Genomic DNA, 13703 nt, shown 5'->3' on the forward strand with positions numbered 1-13703 from the left:
CTCACGAAAGCTCATGCTCAAATAAATTGGTTAGTCTCTAAGGTGCCACAAGTACTCCTTTTCTTTTTGAAAATTAAAAAGAAGACCATAATTTCCAAACATGGGAGCCAAAAGCTAAGCAATTAAATCCATAGCTAGGCACCAAACTAAGTGGCCCCATTTTCCAATGTGCTTACATGCACAGATCCCACTGCTTTCAATGATTGGTGCAGGCAGGTGTGCAGCACCTCTGAAAATCAAGCCACATATTTAAGAGCCTAAGTATGAACAAAGGGGCCTAAATGTTTGCACCCAACTTTGAAAATGTTGGTCTACATTTCTCTGCAGCCTTTATAGAGCTTGACAATCTCACTAGCAGGATGACTGCTGTAAATATCTGTGAAGTAATTTGCAAGGTAGGATGTTTATTGCTAAGTACATGCCACAAGATGTAATTCAGATTTTTTCCTCAGAAGTGCTTATTGATACAACATTCCCCTTCATGTTTATTCTTCAGGTCTAAGACATATGCTGTTACACGAAATCTTGAAGACTTAGCTGCCACTAAGATGACGCCGGTTCTTCTACCTGAGGCAGTGCCTGACATAATGAAGCTGTCCTTCGATTCAGGTTCCGCATCAGGCGAGAGTGATAAAATAAGGGTAACACATATTGGATTTTGAACACTCCTTTTGTTTTTTTGATCAGTGTAAGATTATCTCCTTTATCCAGAAGTGAATTTTGTATTAATGGTTTCTGACTGGTGTTATTTTTTTCAAAATGAATCAAGTACAACATTGAGGCAAAAATAACCCAATAGTAAAGAAATCTGGAATTTAATCACAGTGTCAGGCTAAAATAATTGTTTTTAGAAACTATAGCATTTTGTTGAATAATTAATTTTAGCATTTCCTATGGGAAAGGCCCACAACCCTTTAAATGCATTATAACTCTCATGTAGCCTTCCTGTAAATTAGCAGGGGGGTCACAAAATGTTCCACGAGGCAATGGCTGGATTATTCAACAGGTAGAAATGAAATATGATGTTGAGGAATGGGGCATTTCTGATTCAGGATGACTGTCTGTTTTTGTGACAAGTCAAATGACTGAATATAATTCCATTTTGGGGACACAGTTTTCAGTAAGGGCTTCCTATTCCAGTGTCTTCGTGATGCTCTAGTAACGTATAGGAGGCACAATGGCCCTAAGGAGAATTTCTCCAGTGTAAGAGCAACACAGGATGGTGTACACAGCACTGTACTGAACCCCTCACAGCCTCTGCCAGAGGGGTATGTTGGCAATTGGCTCCTGGGTGGGATGGGGATCCAAAGGAGAGTGGCCATAGTGCTTTGCTGTGAAAAAGCCTATAGGCAATCATAGGGAGGCTGCTATAAGTACTTCTGGGGGAATTCTGCACCAAAAAATAAAAAATTCTGCACCGGATATTTTAAAATTCTGCATATTTTATTTGTCAAAATAACACAGTATAATCACACCAGTTTCAATTATTTTTGGTCATTTATTTCAAAATACCTTTAGCAAGTATTTCTATAACAGACAACAGCAAAAGATTCAGAAAATGTTTTTTGACAAAGAGATTACTTACTACGCATACAGACACTCCCCAGCTTACGCAATCATTCCGTTCTGGAAAGCCTTGTGTAACTCGAATTTTGCATAAGTCAGAAACGTACACCCGTACGTTACACAAAAATTTCCGCGACTCGAAAATCCTATTTCTGGCTTATGGAGCTTTTTCTGTAAGTGCAAATTTGTGTAAGTCGGCTCTTTTGTAACCTGGGGAGCGTCTGTATTATTACTCTGAGTATTAATTCATTTAAACTACAATACAGAACCATATTTCCTGCACCCCTCAGAAGCAGTGCAAAGGCTGGAAGGAGCCAGGGGTAACGGAGGATCTGAGTGAGAGGAAAATAATTGCTGAGATAAAATAATTGCTTGGGTGTGAACTTAGAGGGTTGTTGGGTATGGGTGGGAAAAGTATGGAACAGGGGTTTTTTTTGGAGGGGAGGGGAGAGGGACTGTTAGGGATCTTCCCCCATATACATCCTGGTTGACCCCTAACCTCTCCCATTCATTCAGGCACATGTGTCCCCCCACTTCCACTCAGATACCCACTCTCCCCATCTCCACGTGGCTCTTCACCCCCATCCCGTCCCCATGTGTCTCTGTGCCCCCACTCAGACACCCTATGAACCTATGTAGCTCTGCACCCCCTTCCCCATCACCATGTGGCTCTGCACCTCCCTTTCCTCTGTGGCCATGTGCCTCCATTCCCATTCAGCCCCCGCCCCAGTCGATCCTTCCCCACTAGCCCTTATGATCCCCTGTCTGACCCCACCAGCGCCCATACTGTCTGTCTCCTCATAGCCCCTGTCTCCTGACTTGGCCCTCTATGAAGAAGGCTCTACAGGCTCTTTCTCTTCCCTAGCTGGCTGGGAGCTGCTGCTGTTTTCTATCGCCACAGCACACTCTGGTGGGAAAAAGGCAGAACTGCAGAAGTTATTTTCTTCTGGGAGTTACTGTTGTGTTCTATCGCCACAGCACTCTCTGGTGGACAAAAGGCAGAACTGCAGCAACTTTTCAGCCGAAGCTTTTTTAAGCGCAAAAAAATTAAAAATATGCATGACTCATTAGTTATGCATGCATGCAGTGGCGCAGAATTCCCCCAGGAGTATATAAGATAGAGCAGCCCCTGTGGCACTAAAACAAGTTGAATCCTCCTAGTCTGTGCCTCTCTGCTGAGTCTGTGGAGAGCTGCAGCACAGAATCTGGCCCTGACTGTTGAACTGCCGCTAAATAAACCGTAACTAAATGATGACCCTAACTTGAACAATTCGCAGCATAGTCGGAATTTACCTACAAAAGAAAGAGTTACCATTAAAAGCTCTATTTTTAGAGTATGCCTCTGATGACTGAGGAATCTTGTCAGGCAGTCCACAAAAATGTGAAGTATTTACTCATTTCTGAAAAAGTAAAATTGGTTGTAACCCTTTTACTACATTTAAAGAGGCACTGTGTACCTGGCTGGTGGAAACTCATAGTTCTCTCTCTTTAGGTGTTAGTTTCATTGCTCAGGGAAACCATAAATCTCATTGCACAGATTTAGTTCCAACCTCTTAACTGTAATTCAGTGGGTCCTTTGGAACCATTGATTGCCATGTATGGAATGCTTAGGGGAAGCATCCACTTTGGCCATCTAGGAGATCTTTGTGGCTTTCTTAGCTGATGAAACTTGTAGTCCTTACTAGGCCCTTATGAAGGCAAAAGCCCCATTGACTTGAGTAAGGGCTCCACAATTTGGCTCAATGTTTATGGTAGGACAGAATTCCATACTATACATTTCTTTTTGTCTAGCATTTCTACAGTCATTATAGGGTTACCGAGATACTGGGATTCAGTGAACACAGCTTGACTCACTGAGCAAACAAAGCAAAATAAAATAATTAGCACATTTAGGTGGAACTCCATTTTCCAGTCTTAAACCCTTCTATTCTAACTAGATACCCTAAACATGAGATAACATGGCCTACTTGACCATGATATGACATGGCCAATTTGACCAGCTGACAACAGGGTCATTCCATATCAGACCACCAGAATCTCAAGCAAATCGATTAATCACCTTATAAAACATACAGGAATCTATTCTTAAAACAGGAGATTTAACAATTTGTTTATATTTTTTATTATCAGCATCAGAGAATCTAACATTGACATGTGTTTATTACACAATAGGGTAGACTGTCTTCAGAAATCATTTCAACAGGAAGCATCTACTCAGCTGGACAATCATCCCAACAGAAAGTATCATCTGTTCGTTCCATGTGCTTCAATGCAAGTACATTTGGAGTTGAATTTTGCGCAGAAATAAAAAGTGTGAATGCTGCATTTATCAGAAAGGCTCCTCTCTATTATCTGGTTGGGGAGAATGCTTTTAAACTTACCTGCAAACCAGGTAAATACTATTGTCTTGAGAGAAACTAATAAATATTTGTCTTTCTATCTGAGGCACTTTCATGACCCCTATTACCTTAGTATCTCAGCACCTTACAATATTTAATATATTTATCATCACAACATCCCAGAGAGACTAAATGACTAGCCCATGGTCATACATGAAATCTGAAGCAGAGGAAGATATTGAACAAAGATTTCCCAAGTCCCAGGCTAGTGGCATGAACTCTGGACAATCCTTTAAATGTCCAGCGGCAAGCTCAATATCTAATTAATTAATATATAAACACAGAAATTCATGTTAATTTGTCAAGACCCATATGGCAACAAATGTGTAATTCTCTTATCACAGCTGTTGCCAAGTAAGGCACCGCCAATAAACTCTGGTCAAAAAAGCAATTTATTCCAGTGATCTGGATGTGCTGACTGGATTATCTGCAATTTTTTATTTACTTGAAATGAATCTAGTGTCATGCTCAACACTGAAAAATGTATGTAAGTTCAATTTGCATGACACACTATCAAAGTTACTAAATACCAAAAATAGCCATTTTCACCAAATGCAAATAGACCTGCAAAAAAATGTTGCTTTATCTCCCACATACAATATAAAAGCCGAAATTGGCACATTCTGGGCTATTGTAATCCTCTCCTGCTATTAATAACAATAACCAGTAACAGTGATAATAGTTGCCATGTCATGTCAGTCCATACAGAGTCATCAATTGAGAAAATACAAGTAACAATTCAAGCAGGTGCTCAGGCTGCTGCAAAAATGGTGCGTTTGGTAACATTTGAAGACCCAGAAACTGAACTAGCTTCCGGCAAAGAGGCAATTCAAAAAATGAAGAAAATCCTTGATGATCCCACAGTCCAGACCCAGGTACTTATATAATATATACACTTCTAGACTTGCAGGGGACAATATACACATACTTGGTAAACTCTTAATAGCAAATAAAGTGACAATAACAAGGCAAACTTAGTACTTTAGATAGTGTAGGAAATAACATCATACCGTATTAACTTCAGTCATGCGTAATTCTGTCCGCCATACCTTCTACACATTCTCGTCTAAATGTGCTGGTTTAGAGAACCATCCCGTGTGGACATCACTAAAATATATTATAAACAGAGATGAAGTCTCTATTGGGGGACTCGACCTTGCTTTGTGGAGGACAGCAGAAAGACTTCTTTCTCTCAGCAGAGCATTTTACTTAAAAACTTCCGCCAGCGAACAGAATAATAATTTTCTTTCTCTGCTCCTGTCTTCGACTAGGGAAAATCACTCCGAATCCGAAAAGACAGAAAATCGTCATCCAGCTCCAGCAGCTCCAGCAGCTCCAGCTCCTCCAGCAGCAACAGTAGCTCCAGCTCATCCAGCAGCGATGCTCAGCCTAGGGCCACAAAGATAAATCTGAAGAAGAAGGATGCAGCTTCCTTTGACTCTTCATTGGGCCCATCAAGCAAGAAACAGCAGAAGGGGCATCAAGGATATGAGCAGAAAGGGCCCCGCAGCAAAGGGCGTTCTAAAACCAAAGGGAAGACGTTATCTCCATTTGGGAAAAGCAGCAGCAGCAGCAGCAGCAGCAGCAGCAGCAGCAGCAGTGAAGCCACCTCCGGCGGACCCAGCAGCAGCAGCAGCAGCGAAAGTGCTGATAAAACTCGCTATGATGCCAAGAAGCGTTCCAAGGAGCCGTATCCAAAAGAGGAGAAGAAACATGCGAAGTCTAAATATGCCAGTCGCAGCAGCTATGACTCCTCTGCAGACTGGGTAACCATTTTTAATGTATCCCAGGTGACTGTGGTGTGGCGGTTGTTGTATCATTGCCGGCAATAATTTGTTTTGGAATTTTGCAGGAAAAGCACGTTCCAGAAATGTACCGACTCGTCTTCAAGTCCCATTCGGTAGGTCCAATATTTAAGTGTTCTCTTTAATGATCATTACACTGAGAAGTGAAGCAGGTATTAGAGCAAACGCATATGGCTCCATGCTAGGAATCATAGAATCATAGAATCTCAGGGTTGGAAGGGACCTCAGGAGGTCATCTAGTCCAACCCCCTGCTCAAAGCAGGACCGATCCCCAACTAAATCATCCCAGCCAGGGATTTGTCAAGCCTGACCTTAAAAACTTCTAGGGAAGGAGATTCCACCACCTCCCTAGGTAACTCATAGTGAAAAAGTTTTTCCTAATATCCAACCTAAATCTCCCCCACTGCAACTTGAGACCATTACTCCTTGTTCTGTCATCTGCTACCACTGAGAACAGTCTAGAGCCATCCTCTTTGGAACCCCCTTTCAGGTAGTTGAAAGCAGCTATCAAATCCCTCCTCATTCTTCTGTTCCGTAGACTAAACAATCCCAGTTCCCTCAGCCTCTCCTCATAAGTCATGTGCTCCAGCCCCCTAATCATTTTTGTTGAATACTATTATCTTGAGAGGAAGATTGACAATAGATGCTGATTTTGCACTGACACAGCAAGTGAGAAAAATTCAGAGAGAAGAGGGAAAATATTCACATAGTGTTCATTGATCTTTGCCCAAGTTCCCAGGAAAGTCACCTGGAGGTGTATGAGGGAGAAAATGATGCAGAACTTTGTGAGCAGCTTGTTCAAGCCATATATGTAGGTGCAACATCAACAGCCAGAACTTTGTAGTGGTGAAAGAGAAGAACTATCGGTAAAGGTGGGAGTGCATCAGGGATCAGCACTGAGCCCTTTCTTATTTATCATCATCCTGGATACCCTTACAAGGAACATACAAAAGAAGGAGGCACTTTGGTGCATGTTGTTTCTACGCAGTGAGGAGAAAGATAGTCTAGAAGAGGATCTTTATAGAGAGATGTGTAGGAGAGACATGCACTCAAAATAAGCAAAGGAAAAACAATATATGGTATGTCACTTTACTAATGTGACCACTGAAGAATTATCCCTACAACTAGGGATAACAAAATAATACGATATTTTAGCATGGATGAGCTATGTGCAGAATTCTTAGACAATCAACAACCGTAATAAGAGCTTGCCACCTGCCTAGACGTTACCAGCAGGCAGATTCTGTGTGCATCACAGCTGAGGTGAGTTCTAAGGAGGCCCTGAAACGAGGAGGATAATGTGACGGCTTTATGGACTCTTCCTGTAAACTTCTTGTTATTAGGGCTGGTCACAAAATAGGAAAATTGTTCTGTGAAATTTGTAATGAAAAAATCCTGCTCTTATTTGTACAAATAAAACACTTTTAACCGGCTCTAGTTTTATAATGATCCGTTACACGGCTTCGGTGCCTCCGTGTGACGTAGTAGCTGATTACTGCCGCAAGAGCTTCCAGTTAGGAGAGGGAGTTTTCAGGATAAGAGCTGGGTTTGGCCAGATACTTGTCCCACCGTCTTTTACCTATTTCTCTTTTCCAGACTCCAGGTCAGGTGTCGTCAAGCAGCTCATCATCATCATCATCTTCATCTTCATCTTCATCTTCATCTTCATCTTCCCCTCCATCAGGCAGCAGCAGCAGCAGCTCCAGAGACAGCAGCAGCAGAAACAGCAGCAGCAGCAGCAGCAGCAGCAGCAGCAGCGATTCTAGCTTTGCACACGAGGTGAAATTTTCTCTTTGCCTAGGAACTAGACCGCGTAAGAGGAGTTGTTGACCTTGCCTCTGCCTCCAGCCATTAACCCCAATGAGTCGTTAACTCCCCAGAAAATGCCCGACAGGGAGACCTTTTTTGAAACCAGAAATGATTTCTTTCCTGTGAAAAATTGTGACCAACGATGTTAAAAGTTCCTTTCTTGATTAAATGTTTCAATATTTTTTTTTGGAGTCTTCAGGAGTCAAAAACGTTCAAAGAAAAGTTTCATTTTTGGGTGGCTAGAAATGGAAAGATTTTCAATTTTTTAATGGAAACTCCAAAATTGAAATTTGTGGGGAAAATTGCCATGTCATTGATAGGGTATTTTCCATCACAAAGTGTTTTGACAGAAAATTTTCAACCAGCTCTACTGAAAAACACAACTTAGGCATGTGTCCTATATAATTTACATATTCAGTGAGAACTATGAAAAAACCCACCTGTACATTTAAATGTTAAATCCTAGTCTTGCTGTCTGGAGTAGAGCCACAGAAGTCATCAGTGTACATCCAGTGTAACAGAGACAAAATCTGGCCATGTGCTCGTAAAACGGATCCATTACTTTTAGGGAGATACAAATATTTCCTTAAGCACTGGTTAGCTCACTAACGTTCACTATCCGTAGTGTGGTATTCTGAATCCATTCCAAGTAAATGTATCTTAATAATAGCATACCAGCCTGACGCAACTACATAGTGAAATATCCAAAGGATTCATAATATTGTGTGAATACTCCAATTAATAAGGAACTCACAACTCTCATTATGTCTCAAAGGAGTTGCTTCTGAATGAATATATTGCTGTGGTAATAATATCCAATAAGTGTTCTAGAAATCTATTAAATATTAAAAATAATACACAAGATCTTAATAAGTCCATTGATATGTCTTAAGTGAGGCGTGGATCTTGTGTCAAGACAACTGCATCTTTTAAAATTCTTTATTCTACTGAGATAAAAAAGGAGAATAACCCACCAAAATTACACTGAATTAACAATAAGAATCGGGAACTATGTTCATTCTCAACCAGACCAGGCTCTCTACTGCTGTACTGGAATCAGTGCAGTACTAAATGAATCCAATGTTCACCATTGACTATACATGTGCAGTTAAGCATGGCCACTTTTGTTTTGTTTTTCAGCCCAATTTCCTGGGAGATGTACTTCCACCTGGACTCACCATTGTGGCTCGGGCAGTTAGGAGTGACAACAAAAATCAAGGTTACCAAGCCACAGCATATATTAACTCTGCTGCTGCCAAAGTCGATATGCAAGTGGTTGTGGTTCAGCTTGCTGAAACTAACTGGAAAGCATGTGCTGATTCTGTAGTATTGCCTCTCAAAGCACAGGTAAAGATAGAACTGGCTCAACCAAGTTAGAGCTTTAAAAGGCCTGAGGCTATCAAATAACCAGATGGGTATGCTGATTAGAGATGGTCAAACAAGGAAAACAAATTTTCCTGGCATTTTTCACAAATTTTGAATTTTTGAAAAAAAGTCAACCTCTCTTTATAAGCCTTCTGAAAAACAGGAAAATAAATTTGTGAAAATTTTCAAAATTTGTTTGCAAAATATTTGTAGCTAAATTTTGAAAATCTGAAAATGTTTGACCAGCTCAAGTACCAATTTACACCAACTGAGGATCTGGCTCATTCCTTTCTTTATATGTGCATTTCAGATGACTGCCACTTCAAGTATTGTATGATGCATAGCTGTCATGTTGGTCCAAGGATATTAGAGAGACAAGGTGTTCCATCTTGCCTTTGGCTATGCTGCTCAGAGTACCTTTCTCAGAGTTGAAGAAAAGCTCTGTGTGGCTCAGAAGCTTGTCTTTTACACCAGAAATTGGTCCAATACAAAATTTTACCTCACCCACCTTGCCACTTCAAGGACATTTTGTTTCCTTCTTTCCATATAAGATAGGTGCTGAAGTGATGTTGGGTGGTGAGTTGATGCCTGAAAGCATTGGAATTAGGGCACTGTGTTTGCAGTTTCTATTTTCAAGCCTCTCTGTACAGCAATGCCCACGTGCCCCAGTCATGGAAGCCTTCATTTGCAGAGCTATGTACATGTATAGTGATCTCCAGACTTCTGCATTTTGTGGCTGCAGTTTCAAAGTTTCATCAGAATTGTCAGTAGTGAAAATTGTTTATCTTTGCAGAACCAGACATTTTTGTAAAAGTGAAATTTCTAGAAGAGTACACCATGTCTTTTTTAAATATACAGATTGATGATGAATTTGCAAAATGTAATGAATCTCAGCAAAATGTCACACTGCAGAATTCTAGATCATGTTTCAGTGCAAGATTCCGAACATTCCAAATGGGAACATTCAGCCTTGCCTGCCACACTTACCGTTCACCCCCATATTCCTCCAGATGTAGCCATAACTCCTCCACAAGTATATTTTAGTGAATGAGTTAGGAGCATTGAAGACTTCACTGAAGTTGCATAAAAAGATCATGTATTTTGATATGATGGCAGATTTTTTGTGATATGATTTCATTTCCAAAATTCTAATGACTTTTTCTGTTCCTCATAAAGGCCAGGTTCAGGTGGGGCAAGGAATGCCGGGACTACAAAATTGAAGCAAGAGCTTCCACAGGCCAAATTTCAAGGAATCCAGCCATACAGGTGAAGATAGCTTGGACAAAACTTCCATCCTGGATAAGGAGGACAACTATAACGTATGCAGTTATTTGTTGTGTTGTTCTTGTTACGTTGGTTGGTGTTATGAAGGTTCTGAGTATGTCACATCTTGTTTATCTCTAGAGCTATGGAATTTGTTCCTGGAATAGCACTCGTGATGGGCTTCTCAGAAGTGTATCAGAAAAATCCTTCTCGGGAGGTTGTATTAAGAGCAGTTGCAACTTCACCGCGGACAATTAATACAGTCATAAAGGCTCCTGGGGTATGTGGGACTTTTGTTTGTTTGTTTGTTTTTCCAAATATACTTTCTACTTGTAATACATCTAAGCTAATTCTGAGAAAGGAAAAATGCAGACCCTTCCCTCCTACACAAGCTACCATAGATCCTGAATACACAGGGCTTGATCCTGTAGTGTGCCATAAAGCACAAGATAAAAAAAGTGATCAGCATGACCGGAAGTCCTTGGGAACCTGATGCTTTCATAATGAAAGAGACACCAACTGCACAGAACCAACTCACTCCAGCCTGCAGAGTAATGCCCAAAGGGGAAGACTTTAGCCAAATCCTTCATTTCTATGCAGAGGGTGGCACTAAAGTTGATATCTCCTCAGATATGCCCATCCTGCCCACACACTTTGCTTGTTATTATCCTGGGCTCTCAGGAGTATGGTGTATGTGACTTACAAAGGATACATTGAGGAAGACTATGGCTAATGCTTAACCTTACTTGCACCTATATGCTGCCTGGTGCTGGAGTCCTACAGCCCAGGGCTTCTTGCAGTCCATTACTCACGGATTTGCAGGATCAAACCTTGGAATTCCCAAATGAAGCACTCCTCTGAACAAACAAGAAGGGCTATGTTTTCACAGCAGCCTGCACAGATGTAGTCTGCAGACTCCAACTGATTAATTGGTCTTTGTCCACTAAATCCCTGTGCATCTTTATGAAAAATGTCCCCTAGTGAGTCTGGCTTAAATTAATAACAGCTTGGCTTTCCATAAGGAAGTAAGTGTGTCCTTAACCTACCCTTGTACTTCAATTTTCCAGGGGGGTTTCATATGTGATAAGGAGGGAGTGGTGTATAACCTGTTTATCTAGGTATATTTAATGTGTCTTTCACTATGGTATGTGAGCTCAACCAAAATCACATCAAACCAGCTTTCATTCTCTAAGACTGGCAGCTAGCGCATGCTCTTTAGTCTGCTGTACCTAGTTGCAGTGGGACAGCATAAGGCACAGGGAACTTATTGCTCAGTCACCCTGTGGTGTGGTGGTTTCTTTGGTTTGGTTTTTCGTTTTAAGGAAGACACTTAACAATACCATAAACATCACCTGTGCATCTTAATTCCCTATGTCTTTAAATGATCATTCAAAGATAATCTCTCAAGAATATGAACAAATGATAATAAAATAAAAGATAATGAGCTTATAAAAATGTATATGTTAGGTTTGGGTGCCTACAGTGTCCTGGGAAGACTGTAATAACTCCAGTTATACAAATACATATTTAGGGAATTTTTAACAAGGGGGGGGTCTTTTTTTCTGTATGATTGACCAAATTGTATGACTAAACATAGCCTAAAGCATTTTCATTACTTCTTTTTCAGCTAACCCTTTACTATGAGGCTTTCCCACTTCCATTTGCATTGCCTGTGAGCCCAGCTCCAGCTTCTCAGGCTCAAGAAGTGACTGCTTGGAATTTCCTTCCAGAAATATCTTCACTGATAGCTAAAGAAGATCAATGTAAATGTTACTTCAGTACTGTTCTAGTATCTGATAAATGAGCAATGATTATTTGTAGTAGTTAACACTTGGCCCCTCCAGTGACTCTGTCTCCCGTCAGCTTTGGGCTTTGTCTTTCCCAGCAGTGTTCTTCTGGGGAAACTTGGTAACCCTTACCTTTACGCTTACCCCAACCATAGGCGATGCCTTCTCAGCAGTTGTTGGAAGAGGGGCGTAGGGAGTTCAGGTCTATATACATGCTTAGGAATGCATGGGTTTCACACAGAGATCCCAAGTGGCTACAAGCACTGTAAGCCCTGTTCTTTGTCCCTTCCAAGAGTCTGTCATACCCACCACAAGAGGGATGACATGGTGGATATAGGGCAGGGACATGAGTTTTCCAATCCTATTTATTTTCCTTAGAAGGGGGATTTCATGATTTTTAGTGGGACTGGGTCTGTCTAATTCTAATGATACTTATTACAAACAGTGGCAAAATTTGGACAGATGCTACTAGTTTTTGTCATGGGTTCAGCTTTTAGCTTCTCAGGAATATGATAGTAACAGTGTCTTTAAAATTAGACTATCACTAGATGGTTTGTTTTCAGCTGCTTATCAAAATAAGTGATGGATACACAGCAGTATAATTCTACATAGATTGATCATTTTATGTTGCTGCCATGCCTTTCTTAAGTATGTATACTTAGGCTGAGATCTTGAACGCTGCCAAGGAGTTTTGGCTGTCCAATTCCCATTGATTTTAATGGGAACTGACCATTCAGGCCTCTTGGGCAGCTTTCAAAATCTCCCTGACAATCTCGACAGCACAGTTGTATCTGCCATTTATTTTTATTGTTATTTTTCAGCCACATGTGAAGTGAAGGAAGAAAACTTCAAAACATTTGACAAAGTGAAGTACAGATGTTCATTCAGTAAAGACTGCAACCTCGTGGTAGCTCAAGACTGCACTGCTCACCCCAAATTCATCGTCATGACGAGAAAAGTCGATCCCCGCTCTTCCTCCAGGGAGGTGTACATCAATATTAGTTCATCGTAAGTGTAATAATTCTTGAGTCGCTGTATAGAATTTTAGGCAGTTCGTTTAAATTTTATTGCATTGGGGAAAATGCTGGGTACTTTTTAAATCATAATACCAGCAATCCTCTTCTGCCTTCCAGCCTCTCTCTTCAATTTCTCAGGTAATGCTTATCAACAGCCCCCACACAGCTACCTCCTTGCGCTTCTCATTTTGAGGAAAGTGTTGAACCAGAGCCCTAAGCCCAAGCGGTGTTGAACTTTGGGGGCATATTCAAAATCTGGATGCTGAAGTTGGGGCTGTGTCTGTGTTGGTCATTTACATCAATGTTCCCACAGTTAAACATGTTTGTTTTCTTCTTTCAAGAAGCATCAGACTCTATCTTTCTGCGTCTTCCTCTATCCTCGTGTCATACAATGATGGACCAGTGTTAACACGCAGCAAGGTGTATCAAAATAAAAGAGGTACAGTGTGTTACCCACCTTTCCAGGAATTATTTAGAAATTACATATTTACAGGAACATAGAATCTTAGAATTGTAGGATTGGAAGGGTCCTCGAGAGGTCATCTAGTCTAGCCCCCTGCACTCATGGCAGGACTAAGTATTATCTAGACCAAAATATTTGACAAGCTTACTGAGGACTTCTAGATGTAAAAAATAATTCAATACTAAGAAAAGCTATGGGCCTGATACTCCTGTGACTTATTTTGGTTTTAC

The 13703-nt window shown here is 40.9% G+C and overlaps 1 protein-coding gene across 1 annotated transcript in view; it reads left to right on the top strand.

Annotated features, from left to right (window-relative positions):
• The window catches only part of LOC140916576 (vitellogenin-1), a 44482-nt gene that overhangs the window by 25423 nt on the left and 5356 nt on the right, over positions 1–13703 (top strand). The window contains exons 20-31 of the mRNA XM_073358233.2: positions 497–641; positions 3739–3958; positions 4665–4840; positions 5237–5379; positions 5799–5865; positions 7379–7549; positions 8720–8926; positions 10121–10263; positions 10349–10487; positions 11835–11970; positions 12816–13002; positions 13352–13449. Coding sequence (XP_073214334.2) covers positions 497–641; positions 3739–3958; positions 4665–4840; positions 5237–5379; positions 5799–5865; positions 7379–7549; positions 8720–8926; positions 10121–10263; positions 10349–10487; positions 11835–11970; positions 12816–13002; positions 13352–13449 — 1832 coding nt within the window. The remainder of the gene's footprint in view (positions 1–496; positions 642–3738; positions 3959–4664; positions 4841–5236; positions 5380–5798; positions 5866–7378; positions 7550–8719; positions 8927–10120; positions 10264–10348; positions 10488–11834; positions 11971–12815; positions 13003–13351; positions 13450–13703) is intronic.

Source organism: Lepidochelys kempii, chromosome 8 (genome assembly GCF_965140285.1).
Source record: "Lepidochelys kempii isolate rLepKem1 chromosome 8, rLepKem1.hap1, whole genome shotgun sequence".
Lineage (NCBI taxonomy): Eukaryota > Metazoa > Chordata > Testudines > Cheloniidae > Lepidochelys > Lepidochelys kempii.